The sequence below is a fragment of the Gaeumannomyces tritici genome (genome assembly GCF_000145635.1).
Source record: "Gaeumannomyces tritici R3-111a-1 unplaced genomic scaffold supercont2.2, whole genome shotgun sequence".
Taxonomy (NCBI): domain Eukaryota; kingdom Fungi; phylum Ascomycota; class Sordariomycetes; order Magnaporthales; family Magnaporthaceae; genus Gaeumannomyces; species Gaeumannomyces tritici.
Genome location: NW_008804546.1, coordinates 3,894,132 through 3,910,903, shown reverse-complemented (window position 1 = coordinate 3,910,903; position 16,772 = coordinate 3,894,132). Strand labels below are relative to the sequence as shown.

General features: G+C 59.4%; 6 protein-coding genes across 6 annotated transcripts; 4 read left to right on the top strand and 2 right to left on the bottom strand.

Moving 5' to 3' along the window:
• Positions 1–149: 149 nt before the first annotated feature.
• GGTG_03881 (E3 ubiquitin ligase complex SCF subunit scon-3) lies at positions 150–1,602 on the bottom strand. The gene is made up of 3 exons (XM_009221664.1): positions 1,241–1,602; positions 876–1,141; positions 150–789 (listed from the first exon to the last, which is right to left on the bottom strand). The coding sequence occupies exons 1-3, from the start codon at positions 1,302–1,304 to the stop codon at positions 613–615; spliced, it is 507 nt and encodes a 168-aa protein (XP_009219928.1). The 5' UTR covers positions 1,305–1,602; the 3' UTR covers positions 150–612.
• A 1,143-nt stretch (positions 1,603–2,745) lies between these two features.
• GGTG_03880 (GPI mannosyltransferase 4) lies at positions 2,746–5,161 on the top strand. Its single transcript, XM_009221663.1, has 4 exons — positions 2,746–3,176; positions 3,430–3,815; positions 3,917–4,041; positions 4,106–5,161. Exons 1-4 carry the CDS (start codon positions 3,068–3,070, stop codon positions 5,040–5,042), a joined length of 1,557 nt encoding a protein of 518 aa, XP_009219927.1. The 5' UTR covers positions 2,746–3,067; the 3' UTR covers positions 5,043–5,161.
• Positions 5,162–5,320: 159 nt separating this feature from the next.
• Positions 5,321–6,499, top strand: GGTG_03879 (hypothetical protein). The gene is made up of 2 exons (XM_009221662.1): positions 5,321–5,579; positions 5,659–6,499. Exons 1-2 carry the CDS (start codon positions 5,550–5,552, stop codon positions 5,905–5,907), a joined length of 279 nt encoding a protein of 92 aa, XP_009219926.1. The 5' UTR covers positions 5,321–5,549; the 3' UTR covers positions 5,908–6,499.
• On the bottom strand, positions 6,227–7,258 carry GGTG_03878 (hypothetical protein; the record flags this gene model as incomplete). Its single annotated transcript, XM_009221661.1, has 2 exons — positions 6,227–6,903; positions 7,030–7,258. 2 exons carry the CDS (start codon positions 7,256–7,258, stop codon positions 6,227–6,229), a joined length of 906 nt encoding a protein of 301 aa, XP_009219925.1.
• Positions 7,259–7,432: 174 nt separating this feature from the next.
• On the top strand, positions 7,433–14,117 carry GGTG_03877 (HEAT repeat protein). The gene is made up of 2 exons (XM_009221660.1): positions 7,433–13,399; positions 13,500–14,117. The coding sequence occupies exons 1-2, from the start codon at positions 7,625–7,627 to the stop codon at positions 14,046–14,048; spliced, it is 6,324 nt and encodes a 2,107-aa protein (XP_009219924.1). The 5' UTR covers positions 7,433–7,624; the 3' UTR covers positions 14,049–14,117.
• Positions 14,118–14,425: 308 nt separating this feature from the next.
• Positions 14,426–16,770, top strand: GGTG_03876 (hypothetical protein; the record flags this gene model as incomplete). The annotated part of the gene is made up of 2 exons (XM_009221659.1): positions 14,426–16,416; positions 16,489–16,770. The coding sequence occupies 2 exons, from the start codon at positions 14,426–14,428 to the stop codon at positions 16,538–16,540; spliced, it is 2,043 nt and encodes a 680-aa protein (XP_009219923.1). The 3' UTR covers positions 16,541–16,770.
• Positions 16,771–16,772: the final 2 nt, after the last annotated feature.

Here is a 16,772-nt window from a genome sequence, read left to right as displayed (position 1 = left end):
AGATTTGACGTTGTCCGCTTACGAGTTTCTCAGGTTGTCCAAGATGTGTGATAAATCCATGTTCTGCCTCGCCGAATGACGCAATTCATCACGCAACCAGCTCCTAGGAGTAGAAATATCACGATGTCTTTGGGACGGAAATCACAAAACGGCCATGGTCATATGTCAAATGCATTCTGATTTATTAGCGGCTTCAAAGTCATTCAAGGATGCGGTTAGGCTTGAACCAAACCCATACTGGTATTTCTTTCACCAAGCGACAATGCGGATCCGGAACCCAAGTGTCAACGAACGAGTATCGCTAGGGCACCTGTGATAGTGCGCCGAGGACATGGCCCAAGAAAAGCATACGCCGTCGCGGCCGTCCAGTGCTGGAAACCGGGGCACGAGGTCCACTGGCCGCGAGAGTAAGAAAACCTATCGAGGTATCAATACACGAGAAGCAAACGCCCCCCTCCATGAGCTATGAAACGAAATATGTGACACCGTTGTCGCTCGCGCTAGATATGAGCAGTAGAGCCGGCCCGAGTATCTCGCAGCTGCGTAGCGTGTCGGGCCCAGAGGCATATGCAAGCCGGCGAGCCTTGGAGAAACCGGAACATCTTGAACGTCTCAACGGTCTTCCGCCCACTCGTTCTCGCGACGAATTTGCTCCTCCTCCTCTGGGGTGAAGTCGTTCGTGATGTTGAATGTCTTACGAATCTCCTCGGGAGACTTGCCCTTGATCATGTTGGCCACGGTTTTACAGCCGACGTCAAGGAGCGGCTTGATGTCGAGGTAGTTGGATGCCTGCAAAATAAGAATGAGGTTAGTGGGAGGTCCTAGGCGAGGAGCCCAAACAAAGGGGCAGATGGGGGTGGCTGGGGAACACGTACAAGGATGATCTCGAAGAGCATCTCTTGGTCGACTTGCATGAACTTCTGATCCCACTCGTCGATGTCGGTAGTCTTCTTACGGTTTTCCGTGTCCTCGTCGTTGGTCTGGGTGGGGTCATTCCTGTGGTGCTCGCACCATTCGAGGACCTTCCTAAGCACGGCCTCGGTAACGTTGGGAATGGGAATCGGGGTCGAGGCGACCATGTCCTCGCCGAGATCCGAGATCAGATCCTTAATCAGTCGGGAACGGCATGCGACAGCGCGATCTATAATGTTCGAATGTTAGCGGGAGGCGGTCACGGGTGACTGAGCGGGGGGAGACGCTCGGGGGATCCAGTCGCAACTGGTTGGGTTCTTGTACATACCGACCTCGATGGCGTTGCCATCGTTGCTCTGAAGCGAGACCTTTTGAAGAGTTCCCTCCGACATTTTCGGCTACTAGCGATGGGGGAGTTGATGATGTTGTCGATGGTGCGGCGATGGGCGCAAGAGCAGGCCCAGGTTGTTGCAGCGGTCGGCGATTGGCGTTTGCGGTGTCGGGGACAGTGGCTGGAGGGCTCAATGTGTCGAATGCGGGCGTAGGTAGTGGTTGATGCCGATGGCAACTCGAGAACCGGGAGACGCCGAGAGGAGGAAGGGTCGGCTTAAATAGAAGTGTCAATCCGCGGTCAGGAATATCAAGTTAGGCAGAAGTGCGGGAGGAACAAGGGTGTCCTTCACGCTCACCCCAAGCTGATGTCCAGAACTGGAACAGGCACACTCACTGCGTGTTGGTGTCGCGCGGGGCAGGAGTGGAGCAACAAAAGCCTGCGGCGGGTGGTACCGTTTACGGAAGGCACGAAATTTCTAATTTTCCTGCACCTAGGTAGATGTGGGAGCTGTGACCCGTAGAAAGTCACACTCCACCTATGGTAGTAGTTATCTCTACCTATTTAGCTCCTACAGCGCTTCAGCCTCAAGACAGCACCGGCTCAGCCAGATCTCGAACTGCTATCAAGTTACCAGTGGCTCACATCTCGTCAAGTGCGACTTGAATTCTCAAGCGAGAGCCGAGTTTGGCTGACCACGGTCGGCTTGAAGGATACCTCTACCCCACAAGGAAAGCACCCCACAGTTACAATCCCAACAGCGCCACCGTTTGTGTGCATTCCATGGTGGCAAAGACACGAACAAACAAACAATGATTTTTGCCTGCACGGGTTGGCTGATGGGGTATTTGATTTGTGCCAAGTATACCGAACCTACATTCGAAAGGCTTCATCCGTTTGATGGCCGAAAAGCGACGAAGAGGTCGCTCCACCGCCAGGACTACCCTTTGTATATGTACCTTTTTCAAATCACCAGCAACAATTGCCTGACATCACCGGTGGGCCCGAAACTTCCTCATGTTCCCCTCAAGCCAACTCATCCTCACAAACCATCCCTAAGCTTTGGCTAACGAGAAACGTAAGACATAGACTTCAGCACTGGTTGCCCAATGGTATCACAATCTAGGCAATTCCAGATGGGTGACATGCGATACTGGGACAGGAGATAATAGGCAACGGATGCGCTCTCAATAATAACTAATATGGATGAATCGTCTTTCCATGTGTGTGGCGGATGCGGCTCGGAGATTCATACCGCAGAAACAAGAAAAGGTTCCTGCATCCTCAACCTATGTAATCGCGTCTGAGGAAAGCTGCGTCCGTCTCTAACGGAGTCAAGATAATTCAGCCAAGAGATAGGACAGGGAACCATTTTCAAATAATCACAACCGATGTAAGGCTAGTACCTGGTAGTCAGGAATAAGAACCGCCCAGCGACGGCTCATTGGTAGGGCGTCTGCCGAAAGCGACGGCCCCTTCTTTAAGAAAGTGGGCGAGCCAGGCGTCCCGCAGAGATGGGTGTGGCAAGCGCAAATTGGCTGCATGATCTGCCAGATCCCTGCAAGGGTGCCAGCGAGACAACCTGTGGGTGAAATCACCAGGTGCTCTCCTGTCTTTGAAATTTCGACTCCCCTTCATAACAAAACCAATCATTTCTCGCGCGCGAGCGCATGCTACGGGGCCTGCCTGCTCTTGTTCCATTCTCCAGCCCTCTTCTTCGATTCGTCGCACTCATTTCCTGCCCTGTTGCTCTGACCATGACATATTTTGCTTCCTGCAGCCGCCTCCCGCGTCCTTCCTCTCCTTGCCCGGTGCCAGGCCAACATGTGGCGACGCACATATCTCTTTCTGATCCTCGTAAGGCTCTGGTTCGCGCTGTCGCCCAGTTATATTCACCCAGACGAGAACTTTCAAGGCCCCGAGGTCATCGCAGGCGAGTCGCGCCCGTTACACCGATACCGCGCCCGAGTTTCCAAACTGGGATGCATCGCGGCGCATATTTGCGCCGTCATGTTCTTGGCTTCATGCACCGCCGCAGCTTCGCCTGATGCTTGTCGTGGATGGCTGCAGCTTGCTCTCGTAACGGCCTGTGGCTCACAGGCCATGCGGGGGGCTCGGGATATGGTGGGGTGATCTCACGACGCAGGACAGCACCAGCTAACACTCGGATTTCCCATACTCAACAGGCCAGATTTTCAGCTATCCGGTTCGACACACTTGGGAATTCACCAGCGACCGCCCGATCCGAAGCGTCTTTCCACTATGGCCGATCTACGGGCTTCCTATGCTCTTGCTTCGGTGGCTCTGGATTGGGAATGGCAAGGACGGGGAGATCCCGCCGATTGCCGTCTTCTGGTCGCTCCGAGTCCTGATGTTCGTCCTCGGGTTTGTTCTCGAGGACTGGGCGATCCATGAGTTGATCTCCTCGCCGCGCCACCGCCGGGTCGCCGTGCTTCTCGTCGCCTCCTCCTATGTCACCTGGACGTACCAGACACATACATTTTCGAACTCGATCGAGACATTGGTTGTCGCGTGGAGCTTGGTGCTTACCGAGCGTATCGTGGCAAGTCCGGTACGTTGTCGACATTGCCGCCAGCTCAAGGGATATTTTGTGGGCGCATCGCCACTCGCCGGCGGGCGGACGTTTTTGCTGACTATTCATAACACCACCAGCGCGACGCACTCATGGCCTCGGCGGTATTGGGGATGCTGGCAATTTTCGGCTTCTTCAACCGAATTACCTTTCCTGCGTTCCTCCTCATTCCCGGAATTCGGTTGATCCCATGCTTCTGGAATAGGTATAGTTGCAGCATGCCCCTGAATTTTCTTGACGACCAGAAACACTGACATGTCTACAACCAGGCCCTTGTCTCTCGCTGTGCTGTTGCTCTCTGCCTTGACTGCCACCGTCGTCGCTGTAATACTCGACACGGCGTTCTATACCAAGCACCAGGTGTCATGGGCGGACATTGTGTTCCACCCTGTCATTACCCCTTTGAACAATTTGCTATACAATATCTCGCCAGCAAATCTTGCTCAGCACGGTCTCCACCCGTGGTACCAACATCTTCTGGCCAATATTCCGCTACTGCTTGGGCCTGGCGTCCTCCTACTCGTCAACGCTCAACTCTCGCCAAGGCTCTATTCGGCCATATCCGGGCTTTTCGTCCTGTCGATATTCCAGCATCAGGAAGCCAGGTTCTTGCAGCCTACTGTGCCTTTGATCCTGTCGTCTGTGAAGCTCCCTAAAAGCCGTCCTCTTAGGCGGGCGTGGATCACGGCGTGGATCATCTTCAATGCGGCTATGGGCGTGTTGATGGGAGTCTATCATCAAGGCGGAGTCATACCGACCCAAGTCTTTATGAGCAAGCAGCCGGATGCAACCAAGGCTATCTGGTGGAAGACTTATTCCCCTCCCATCTGGCTGCTGAATGGCAAGAACGAGGTGCTCGAAACTATGGACGTGATGAGTCTGGGAAGGGAGGACCTCTTTGCCCAGCTGGAGACCATGGCAACCTGCGACGCACCAGCAGACAGGAGGAGCATGGAATATCTGAGGGAGAAAAATGGAACCTACCTGGTCGCGCCGGTCTCGGCTACGGGATTGGACCCTTACCTTTCCAACAAGGGGCTTGCTGGGCTAAGGTTCAGAGAGGTATGGCGCCATGAAAAGCACTTCAACTTTGACGACCTGGATTGGGGGGAAGACGGCGTGTGGAACACTCTCAGTCGACTCTTCGGAAGACGGGGACTTGCTGTCTGGAGGGTTACCAAGAGTTGCCCTGAGAGGAAAGGGTAACGGCCGTACCACCTTAAAAGTAATCTAATCCTAGCGTTTTGTGTTTGGCAACATGAGGTTCAGCTGTGCAGATAACTTGAAGTGGAATACTCGAGCAACGGTGGAAAGGCAGTCAAACCATCTGCCGACAAGATTGCCGCCTGGCACAATGTCGTGATATTTTTTTTTAGCAGACAGTGCACAGGCTCAAACGCGCCGCTGGTAGATGAGATTTGTCGGTGCCTGTCTCTCCACTGACGTCGTCATCAACGCGACCGACTGCATGACCAAGGGACAGGGCCAGAGAGAGGGGTGGCCCAAGCTCCAGACCTAACCCACCGTAGTGGATGAGACGGTGCTGCCCCGCCTGATCGGCCGCTCTGGCGCGAACAAAAATTGCGCCTGTCCGCGACGTGGAGTGCTCTCAAGTGGGCAGATCTTCCATCACTGTGGCTTCAAACGGCCCGACCAAGCCCGGCCACACACCAACCGGCTGCGAACACAGGCCTGCTCCTGCTCTCCTTCACCATGTCTCGGCTCAACCTAGAAGTCCTCAAGGTAATGCCTGCGCACCAGACAATGCTGGGCCAACAGCGGCTTCGTTGCTGACCGAGGCGTCAAACCCGCCACAATCAAGTTCGGCATGTACGTCATGTTCCCGATCGGGATCATGTTCTACTTCGGCACCAACCTGGACCAGCGATTCGCCGTGCCTGATTTCTGGCCCAAGCCCGAGCAAGCCAACAGAGTGCCCCACGAGGCCGACGAGATACGGGCCGAGCTGGAGCGGCTCCGGGCCAGGAGGCTGCTGAACAGGGATAGGCGGCTAGCTGCCGAAGCGGCCCAGGAGAAAGCGCAGACCGAGGACCAGGCACGGTCCGAGTAGACACAGTCACCCCCGTGCTGTCAGCGAGGAGAAATAACATGCGCTCGGGGTAAGGGGTTGGGTTCTGTTCGAAGATGCCTGCCTGTGTACGATGACCGGGACGAAGCGTTGGTAATACCGGGACACGAAAAATTATGTATCATCTCTACGGCGGTTGCCGGGTCTTAGTCAATGAGGCGTTTGTTTTGGGAGGGACATGTTATTTCACAGCGCCACTCTCTCCACTCTCATGAGCTGCATAGGTATGTCTGTGGTCTATGGGAGGTACGGGTCTAGAATATTCATCTAGGAGGTGATGCGTGTCTTGCATCGGCACTCGCTACGAGTCTAGGCTCTCCACTACCGAAGACCAGTCCTCATCACTGAGGCTCTGCCCCCTGGCCGCGTTGGAGTAAATCGACTGGACCTCGCTGTGCTCTCGCAAAGCAGAAAGAAGCTCGGCCAGCCGCTTGGCCTCATCTGACGAGCCGACAGTGGCCATTGTGTCCTCGACCGGTGACCATATTATCTCAGAGCTCAAGGTCTCGAGGCCGAACTTGGGCGCAAGGTCCTTAACAAGTTGAGTGACTTGGGTTGGCTGCGTCCAAACGACAATGTTACCCTCCTTGTCCGACTCCAAGTCCTCGGCCCCGGCCTCGATGGCGTCGTCCATGAGCTGGTCGGGTCCCAGAGAGTCATGGCGCGCAAACACGGCGCGGCCGGCGCGGGAGAAGAAGAACTTGGCCGGCGTGACCGTGCCCGAGTTCTTCTTGATGGTGGCGTTGATGTCGTGCAGCGACCGGAGCTTGCTGTCGGTCTCGACCTCGACCAGGACCGCGACGGAGACGGACGACGGCAGCGGCACCACGACCTCGAAGATCATGCTCTCCAGGGCGGCGCCGGTCGCGGACCGGCCCAGGCCGCGCGCGATGGCGGCGTCCATGACGGCCTTGGGCACGCCGGCCTTCTTGGCCGCGGTAACGGCTGTTGCGAGCTGCGGGCTACCCTCGCCAAACACTATAGTTGCTCAACCGTCCCGGCGCCACGCACGCATGCGCATTTCACGTACTTGCTATGAGAACATTGGTCGGCTTCATCCCCGCGGTTCGGCTGGGGGGTTTTTTTTTTAGGGGATGCACGCACTTTTACAGGCGTTGGATAGCGCTTTGGACATCTGTGCGCGTAATGCCGTCTTCTTGATGTCGGCGGCGCCCTTTTCGTGCCTGATCTTGGACCACTTGTTGTGGCCGGCAGAGAGCGCGGTGCTGTGTCCAAGAGACCGGCATTGTTGTCTATACGGGCAGCCGACGGCGCCTCCTGATATCAGGCGTGCTGGACGCACGAGCCTCAAAACGGGCGCCGTGATGTTCATGTTGTTCACGGCTTGCTGGGCACCACGTTTTTGTCGTGCGCACTCCCAGGCCGAGTCGCTTGCTGGGTAAAAATTAGCAATAGGCTTGGGCCGGGCGCTAGCAACGGCCTAAGACGACTGGAGTCAGGGGTTGCGCGTTGTGGGGGCACCTTAATGGCCTTGAAATTCAGCGTGCCACTGATTGGCTGGTGGCAGCGGGATGAGAGCAAGGGCCGTTGTCCGGCAGACTGGATTGACACGGCATCCAAGCACCCAAGTCAGGCTTCATCCCGCTCACCCCCCACGGGATCACCCAAAAAGTCCGACCACGACTGCCGACTTCTCGATACGGTGTCCAAGAGAGGACAATATAACGAACCCGGCGCCATGTCGTCGGTCTGGGCATCCTCCGAGCCACCATCTGCCGTCGAGGCCAATGGCAACCATGTCCCGCCGCCCCCGCCGCCCCCAGCCGCCGTCGTCTCGACCAACCCCGAGCTCGATGTCGCCAAGCTCCAGGGCCTCCCCGCCGAGCAGCAGGAGTTGTTCCTGCTCGCCTTCGTCTCCTCCCTGACCAAGCACGTCCTGTCGCTCGAGCCCGACGACTGCACCGCCCAGCAGCTCTACCTGAAGAAGGAGATCTTCCAGGTCGTCAACCTGCCCAGCCCCGCGCCCTCGCGCGTCGTGAGAAACAACCTCGGCAAGTGTCTGGCCCAGATCCTGGGCAAGGGCGACAGGAAGCTGCTTTTCGAGACCATCAACGACCTCAGCGCCCTCGTCTCGTCGGGCAAGTCCAAGACGGATGGCGACACCAAGGCCCGCCACGCCGCCGTCGTCTGCCTGGGCGATGTCTACGGCTCGGCCGGCGACAGCGCCATCGGCCTGCACCAGATGGCCTGCGGCAACCTCCTGAAGCTCCTCAAGTCCTCCCAGAACCATGCCGGCATGCGGGCGTCCATCTTTGTTGCGTTTGCCAAGATCGCCAAGATGCTGGAGGCGAGCCTTGACGAGAGCCTCGCCAGGGATCTGTGGAAGCAGGCGAGGAACCACGCCTCGGGCGACAAGGGGTCGCTGGTCATCATGTCGGCCTGCCGCTGCCTCAAGAGCCTCGTCCGCCACACGCCCTACTTTGACAACTCTAGCGATTTTGACAAGCTCAGCAGGACCGTCTTCAAGGCCATCGACGCGGGGTCGTCCCAGGTGCGCCATGCCGCTGTGGACTGCTTCGCGGAGCTGATGGTCAAGAACTACGCCGAGGACGGCGCCGACGTTCCATCCAGGGCCAAGGCGTCAAAGGCCAAGCCACTGAAGCGCACGGGGACGCAGGTGGGCGCTCTCCAGGATGAGGACGAGCTCCCCGCGCGGTCTGAGAGCCCGGTGCCGACCAAGAAGACTCAAGACCTGGCACTGTCCCTGGCGGATATTCTCAAGACCTTCTCGGCCCATTACGTGCGCTCGTCCACGTCCAATAGGGCGAGGGCGGCCATCGGTGTTGGTTATGGGAAGGTTCTGCACCGGCTGGGAGAGAAAACGGTTGAAGCCAACTACATCAGGCTGGTCGAGACGCTCACGGTGGATCTGCTGGGAAACTCGAACATCTCGAACAACCGCTACCGTCTCTTGATCTCGCGACGCATCGTCGACACGGTCATACAGGACATGGTGGGACACGAGATCTTGGGCGAGTCCGGCCAGTCCGCAGCGGCGAGACTTCTCATCAACGATATCCTGAAAAACTACCCACAGTCTCTCAAAGAGCGACCCGAGCCCACCAAACAGACGCTCATTGCCTCACTTGGTGCGCTGTCGTCACTCATCAAATCATTGGGCTCTGCCGCCAACAACTTCGCCGAGCCCTGCAGGGACGCGCTGCTGCAGGTCCTCCAGCATCCGAGCTACAGCGTTCAGGTGTATGCGTCCTCGTGCCTCAAGACATTCGTGCTGGCATGCCCTCAACAGCTCCTGCCCTGCCTCTCGGTCTGCATGAACAGCCTGAGCCGTGAACTCGGGCTCCTCGGGACCGGACGCAACTCGCCGAGGCGGTGTATGGGCTTTGCCCACGGGCTGGCTGCCGCCCTCAGTGCTAGCCCCCTCCGGCCTCTCCACGGCTCTGTCGAAATCAACAGCAGAGTGCTGTCGATGGCGACCAATCTCCTCAAGACCAGCGGGCAGCAAGAGTTGCGCGTAGCCAGTACGCAGATCCAAGTCGCCTGGACTCTGATCGGCGGCCTCATGTCGCTCGGCCCCAACTTTGTCAAGATCCATCTGTCCCAGCTCCTGCTGCTGTGGAAGAACGCCCTGCCCAAGCCGCTGGCCAAGGACAATGGCTCATCGCGCAAATACCTCGAGACGTCATTCCTGACGCACGTCAGGGAATGCGCTCTTGGCTGCATTCTCGCATTCCTCCAGTTCAACAGCCGGCTGCTCACCGTCGACGTTTCCAAGCGCATCGCCACGATGCTGCAGCACACCACGGCCTACCTCAAGACTCTGCCCGCCAAGAAGACCAATGACGATATCTCACAGCGCCTGGCGCCTGCCATCCAGCTCTATGACCTCGACATGATGGTACAGCGGCGCGTGTTGCAGTGCTATACGAAGCTGATCAACCTCAGCCCAGCGGGCGGCACCGAGGCCCTGCTACAGTCTAACCTGCTCACTCTTGCCATCTCGCTGTTCGCGGACCCGGACAGCTTCACACCAAGCTCGCTGAGCGCCACGATAGCGAACGCAGCCGGCGCCTTCGACACCATCTGGGATGTCGGGGACAACTCTGGGTTCGGCGTGACCGGGCTTGTGCATGGCTTCAATATCAAGCCGCTTCCTGGCCAGCACGAGAACTCGGCCGAGCCTTCGCCCGTCGACGAGAGCGGCCCCGAAGCTGCCATAGACCGGCTCCTGCTATCTCCTGTCTGTGGCTCGCTCGAGCACGACGCCTCCATCTTGTATATAGGGCACCCTCAGGTTGGTGCCGATCTCGATGATGATCTCCCGGATCCGCCAGCGACCGAGGTGGTCAACATGGCCATCCAGCTCTTTGCGTTTGTTTTCCCCTTGACCCCATCCAAGGTCCAAGAGAGCATCCTGGAGCAGGTTACCACGTTCCTGTCCGCCGGCTCCCTTCAAAGAGAAACCGGGAGGAAGGCAGCCATCAACGTCAATACTGCTGTCGCAATACTCTGCGCTCTCAAGGTGGCGGTCAAGGAAACGCAATCGGCGCATGGCGATGTCACCAATCTGGCAGTCGAGAAGCTGCTCCAGGAGATGATCCGGGACGTGGTGCTCAGCCCGGACCAGTATGTGCGCAGCATCGGGTATGCAGCAGTGGCGCGGCTTTGCAGCACCTGTGGCAACGCGTTTACGAACCAGGAGATCAAGTACCTCGTCGACACCATTGTGAGCAATCGGGAGCCGAGCGCGAGGGCCGGTTGTGCCATGGCTCTCGGCTGTATCCAGACCAAGGTCGGGGGCATGGCGGCTGGATATCACCTCAAGACCATCCTTGGCATTATAATGTCCCTCTGCAACGACCCGCACCCGACAGTCCACTTCTGGGCGCTCGAGGCTTTTGCCCGAATGTCGGACGCTGCTGGCCTGGGCTTCTCGAGCTACACTACCAGCACCCTCGGCATGTTGGCCCAGCTATATGTCTCGGACAACCACAACGCAGAAACGGGCTCGGCCAATTCGATGGGCCTTGAGGTTGAGCTTTCGACACCTGCGGCCATTGCCAGGTGCATCGACTCCATCATCAACGTGCTTGGCCCAGACCTGCAGGACTCAACCAAGTCGAGAGAGCTCATACTCGACCTGACAGGGCAGTTTCAGGAGGAGGAGGACATGCAGGTCCAGCTTGCTAGCCTTGGCTGCCTAGAGCACCTCTCCCTCTTTGCACCCGGCTTTGTCGACTTCGAGGCCTACGTGAAGCTTCTCCAGACCCATGTCACTACCAAGCACCGAGCACTTCGTGATGCGGCTGTCGATGGCCTGTACAACCTGATGAAGAGGAACCCGAACGATGTGATACAGGCGGCCGACAAAGGCTTCGAGGACCAGCTGTGGCTTGTTCTCGACACGTGTCCCAGCCACGAGGGCATCAGAAATCTAATACGCAACTGGGTGCACCAGACGTGCCTCACGGACACGGCCATGTGGCTCCAGCGCCTTCAGGGGGTGCTGAAGATGACGCGCACCAAAGTTGCTGAGACTTCCAATATGAGCTCTGGCAGGTCCAACGCCGTGGTTGATCTCCAAGACGAGGAGGTGGCCGGGTTTGCCGCCGCGGCCGGGGTAGCCAAGGACGACAAGGATGCGGGCGGGGGCTCCGACGTCGAGGCGCTGCGATGGCAGGTCATGACGTTCGTCATGGGATGCCTCGGCGACATCTTCGTACATGTCAACAAGGAGGTGGCGACTCACGGCGAGTCGGCAGCGCAGTTGGCGCTCCAGAACAAAATAGCCGAGGTTGTGAGGATGGCGTTCTCGGCCTCTACTGCAGGTGTGCTGGAGCAGAGGATATGGGGCTTGAAGATCGTAGGGGCGGTGCTCAAGATGTTTGGCCGAACGCCGGACCCGGACTTTGAGGAGGCCATGCTTCTAGAGCAGTATCAGGCCCAGATCAGCTCGGCGCTGACCCCAGCGTTCGCGGCCGACTCGTCGCCAGAGCTCGCGTCGGAGGCGGTCAACGTCTGCGCGAGCTTCATAGCGACGGGCATCGTGACAGACGTGGACCGCATGGGCCGTATCCTCAAGACGCTTGTGAGCGCGCTGGAGAACTTTGCGACGGAGCGGGAGAACGTGGGGATCGGCGAGCTCAAGGGCCTGAGCTCCAACGCCCAGGTCATGGTCAAGATGTCCGTGTTCGCGGCCTGGGCCGAGCTGCAGGTGGCAAGCTCGGAGCAGAAGTACCTGTTCGAGGTGCTCAAGTCGCACATCGGTACGCTGACGCCACTGTGGCTCGAGTCGCTGCGCGAGTTTGCGCGCCTCCGGTTCGAGCCCGACATCTCCATGACGCTCGGCCCGCCGTCGCTCTCGGGCAGTCTAGACACCATCTACGCGGCACTTAACCGCGAGACGCTCCTGCGGTTCTATCAGGATGCATGGCTGAAGCTGGTGGACGCCATCGCTAGCCTCATTGAGCAGGACAGCGAGTTTGTCTTTGATGCCCTGGACGGCAAGGAGACGGACGGGCCGTCGGCGTCGTCGGCGTCGCAGCCCGATCGGCCTAGGGGCGCCGATATTAACTACCGTGACGAGCCGGTGGCTTTCTTCTTTGTGCTTTTCGGCATTGCCTTTGAGGCACTCACCGCGAAGCCCGGGCAGCCAGACTCGCTCGCGACGCAGGAACAGACGCTCGAGATTCTCAAGGCGCTCCGCAAGATTCTGCATCCGAGCGTGTCGGGACATGCCATCTATCGCGAGGCCATCTTCTCCGAGGCTATGGACCTGCTCGACCGCCTCGTGCTGACCGAAGGGCTCGATGTGCAAGCGGTGATTGTGGAGATCGCGCGAGCGCTGTGCGTGGCGCATCCAGCCGCGCGCAAGAGGACCGACCAGCCCGATAGTGGAGAGCTGTCCGAGGACATAGAGCAGCTGTTTGAGCTGACTCGGATCATCGTCCTCGTGCTCTCTGGACTGCTGCCGAACCTGACGGAGGCGGTGGCGGGCAGTCAGCAGGCGGCTCCAGTGCGCCACCAGATGACGGAGGAGGCCATCCTCCTTGTGCGCACGTCGCTCAACGCTCTTGTGGACGCGGCCGAGGTGTTCCCTACCATAATCCGGACGGACCTACACGCTTGCATCATCCACATATTCGCCACTATACTGGCCACGCCGGCATGTCAGCAGATTATCGTCCCGCAGTCCCTGCCGACGCTGAAGCGGTTCCTCGGCATCCTGTCGGGCTCTCGCCGGAACTCGCCGGTCGACGACGGGGGTGCGCCGACCCAAACCGACTCGCAGCTCCAGGGCTGCCTCCGCAGGTTCCTGTCCATCTACCTGAACGCACAGAAGCGCGAGGAGCCGACGTCCCTCTCGTGTGTCAAGAACTGTCTGCTGGCCATCACGGTTCTGTTCACCAGCGGGGAGAACCACCTATCTGCCAGCGACCCGATCGTGGTGCGGTTCCTTGACGAGGTGGTTGACTGCCTCACGGACAGGATGGTAAGAGATTCATGTCATATTTACCTATTCTACCCGATCTTCAAACAGGCCCACTCGATGTTGCCACAAAGACACTGACATATCTACGGCGCGCAAACAGACGGCCAAAATCGCAGCCAACTGCGTCCGCTCACTAGTGGTGCAGTCTAACCCGACGCCGGCGGACCAGTCCATCGCGCGCTACCTCCTTCCGCGGCTTGTGTCGTTTGTGACCAACACGGAGCCCGAAGACCCAGAACGAGCACGAGCGCTCGTGTCCCAAGCACTTGCGTCCTTGGTGGCTGCTATCCCCAAGGATCAGGGCGAGGCTGTCGCGGTGGCTATGGCATTGGTGGTGCCAACGCTACTAGCTCGCGCCGCGGCCGAGGACGATGATGGCAACGATGACGACGACAACGACAACGATGGCCGCAGCGGCAGGGCGGGAGGCGGAGGTGGGGTCGTGTTCCGAGAAACCAGCGCACGACTGCTGGAGCTTGCGTCTGTGGACCAGAAGGCGTTCCGCGGCGTGGTGGCCGGCATGAGCGAGGGACAGCGGGCCTTTATGGAGGAGGTGATCCGCAGCGGACGCAAGGCAACGGCGGATAAGGACACGGAAGCCAGCACCGGGCAGCCCAGCATCGCACTCAAGATGAACTTTGGGGGTTGATGAGACGGATGCGGAGGAGACTTTTTATTACATAGAGCATTTGGATTAGAGGTGAGCGTTATGATCATGATTGTTGTTGTCACCCTGCCTCGTCGTCTATCGAGTATTCCAGCCGACAGGGGTAACACGCACGCACTTGTAGAAGTGGGGAAGGCGTGTGGGGTGGGCCGTGCCTACCTGTCGCCGAATTGGAGATGGCCAACAAAACAAAGGTGGATGGCAACGAGTGGCAACGAGTGGCGCAGCTAAGCCAAAGTAAACAAAGGCCGATTTGAGCTGCAAGTGCTCCAAGTATCACCACCCGGGCCTCGCGGCTGCGTACAGGGCAGCCCCGGATACATACGGCTAAGCAGAACTAGGTCAGGTAGGGCCACACAATGGCCGGCAAGCTGCGGGCGCGCAGGGTGCAGATCATCAGCATCGCAGCCCTCAGCACCCTGGGAATCTATACCCTGGTCCGGCTGTCGACAGCGCCGCCCTCCATCCCACACGTCTACCTGAGCCCGAGCAAGCACGATGCCCACATCCCGGGCACCTCCCCGGCCCGCCCCGGCCAGGCCCAGGTCCCGATACCACTGCCAATACCCGACGCCGCCCTGTCCCCGACAGACACCACCGCCGCCACATCCTCCCCACCACCCATATTAAAGCCCTCCAAGGAACCCAGTCCGGCGCCGCCGGGCACCCAGCACCCCATATCATACCTGATCAGCGCGGCCGAGGAGGAGATGGGCAAGATGGTGGCGCGGCAGTCCAAGACGCTGGAGCAGGCCGTGGCCGAGTACCGGCGGCGCTACGGCATGCCGCCGCCGCCGCGCTTCGACGAGTGGTACGCCTTTGCGCGGGAGCGCGGGGTGCGGCTGCCCGACGAGTTCGACGGCGTCGCCGACCTGCTGACGCCCTTTTGGGGCCTGACGCCGGCCACGGTGCGGTCGCGGGCCTCGGAGGCCATGGGCTTCGCCGGCAACGCGCTTCTGGGCGTCCAGGTGCGCCGCGGCGCCGTCGCCCACATGTCGGGCGGCAGCGACTGGCACCGCAAGGCCGTGAGCGGCATGCTGGCCTCGTTCGTCCGCCACCTGCCCGACATGGACCTGGCCTTCAACGTCCACGACGAGCCCCGTGTCGTGGTGCCCCACGACGACCTCGCGCGCCTCGTCGCGAGGGCCAGGGCCGGGCCCATGGCCGCCGTCGCCGTAGTGGCGAAGCCCAAGAACCGCTTCAGCACGGACCCTGCCGAGAAGAGCAGCAGCAGCAGCAGCAGCAGCGACAGCAACAGTGACACAAGACCAAGGCCAAAGGGGCTGGCGCCCGAGGGGGGGTTCGACCACGTCGGCACGACGCGGTTCAACATGTACGCGCACCAGTCGACGTGGCTGCACTCGCGCTCGTCGTGCGGGCCCGACACGCCGGCGCGCGCGCTCGACGACTCGGAGCGGGCCGACGACCTCTCGGGCTCGCTCGCGGGCGAGCTGGGCTTCGTGCGCAACGCGACGGCGCTGTCCGACATCTGCCTCAGCCCCTCGCTCGCCACGTCGTTTGGCTTCTTTGAGCGGCCAAACGCCTTCAGCGTCGTGCAGGAGCTGTTCCCAATATTCTCGTCGTCCAAGATCTCGAGCTACTCGGACATCGTCTACCCTTCCCCCTGGTACTGGTACGAAAAGGTGGCCTACGACGACGGCCAGGACCCGGGCTGGCAGGACAAGAAGGCAAAGTTGTACTGGCGCGGCTCCACGACGGGCGGGTACAGCCGCAACGGTGGGTGGAGGATGCACCACCGCCAACGCATGGTGGACAGGATCAACGGCGACGGCGACGCGTCGCAGGCCAAGATCCTGGTCAGGGGTCAGGGTAAGGGCAAAGGCGGCGGCGGTGGCGGCAGTAGCTGGGAGGCCAAGCAGGTGGCCCGCAAGCGCTTCTCGTCCCTCTTCGATGTCTCCTTCTCGCACGTCGGGCAGTGCGACCCGGCCGACTGCGAGGCGCAGGAGCGGCACTTTTCGGTCAAGGGGCGCACGCGGCCCGAGACGGCGTGGCGGTACCGCCACCTGCTCGACGTGGACGGCAACGGCTTCTCGGGCCGCTTCTACGCCTTCTTGCGCTCGCGCAGCCTCGTCTACAAGCTCTCCGTCTTCCGCGAGTGGCACGCCGACTGGGTCCGCCCCTGGGTCCACTACGTGCCCATGAGCCTGCGCGGCGACGAGTGGCTCGAGCTCGTGCGATTCTTTAGCGGCGGCGATGGGGGTGGTGGGGAGGAGGATGCCGAGGACGGCGACGTGCTCGGCGAGAAGCTGGCGCTGCAGGGCCGCGACTGGGCCAACAAGGCGCTTCGGAACGAGGACCTCGAGGTCTGGTTCTTTAGGCTACTGCTTGAGTGAGTTCTCTCCTTTTTGTGTGTAAAACGAGAGGACCAGAAACTGACAACCCCCTCTTTTTTTTATAACAGATACGGCCGTGTTGTTGACGACGAGAGAGAAAGTATTGGATTCTCACTCTAAGGGGGGCGTGACAGATGACCCCGATCTATTGCTCTATTCGTCTTACTCTACCCGTGATGAGAAATGACCATGTTATTTTGATTTTATGACCCACCTTGTGCTCCTGGTATATACTCTACGATGAAGATTTGGATATGGCGCATTGTTGGAGGCGTTATTTGGAGTTGAAACATCACCCTCACCTCCGGTATCTAGGTTCAGCTGCTCTCTTCACAAATACTAAAAAGGGGTC

Coding starts and splice junctions, on each gene's coding strand:
- GGTG_03879 (XM_009221662.1), top strand. CDS start 5,550: ATGTCTCGGCTCAACCTAGAAGTCCTCAAG. Junction 5,580..5,658: donor TCAACCTAGAAGTCCTCAAG/GTAATGCCTGCG, acceptor GCCACAATCAAG/TTCGGCATGTACGTCATGTT.
- GGTG_03877 (XM_009221660.1), top strand. CDS start 7,625: ATGTCGTCGGTCTGGGCATCCTCCGAGCCACCATCTGCCGTCGAGGCC. Junction 13,400..13,499: donor ACTGCCTCACGGACAGGATG/GTAAGAGATTCA, acceptor GCGCGCAAACAG/ACGGCCAAAATCGCAGCCAA.
- GGTG_03880 (XM_009221663.1), top strand. CDS start 3,068: ATGTGGCGACGCACATATCTCTTTCTGATCCTCGTAAGGCTCTGGTTC. Junction 3,177..3,429: donor AGGCCCCGAGGTCATCGCAG/GCGAGTCGCGCC, acceptor CATACTCAACAG/GCCAGATTTTCAGCTATCCG. Junction 4,042..4,105: donor ATCCCATGCTTCTGGAATAG/GTATAGTTGCAG, acceptor GTCTACAACCAG/GCCCTTGTCTCTCGCTGTGC.
- GGTG_03881 (XM_009221664.1), bottom strand. CDS start 1,304: ATGTCGGAGGGAACTCTTCAAAAGGTCTCGCTTCAGAGCAACGATGGC. Junction 1,142..1,240: donor TGGCAACGCCATCGAGGTCG/GTATGTACAAGA, acceptor CGAACATTATAG/ATCGCGCTGTCGCATGCCGT. Junction 790..875: donor TGCTCTTCGAGATCATCCTT/GTACGTGTTCCC, acceptor CTTATTTTGCAG/GCATCCAACTACCTCGACAT.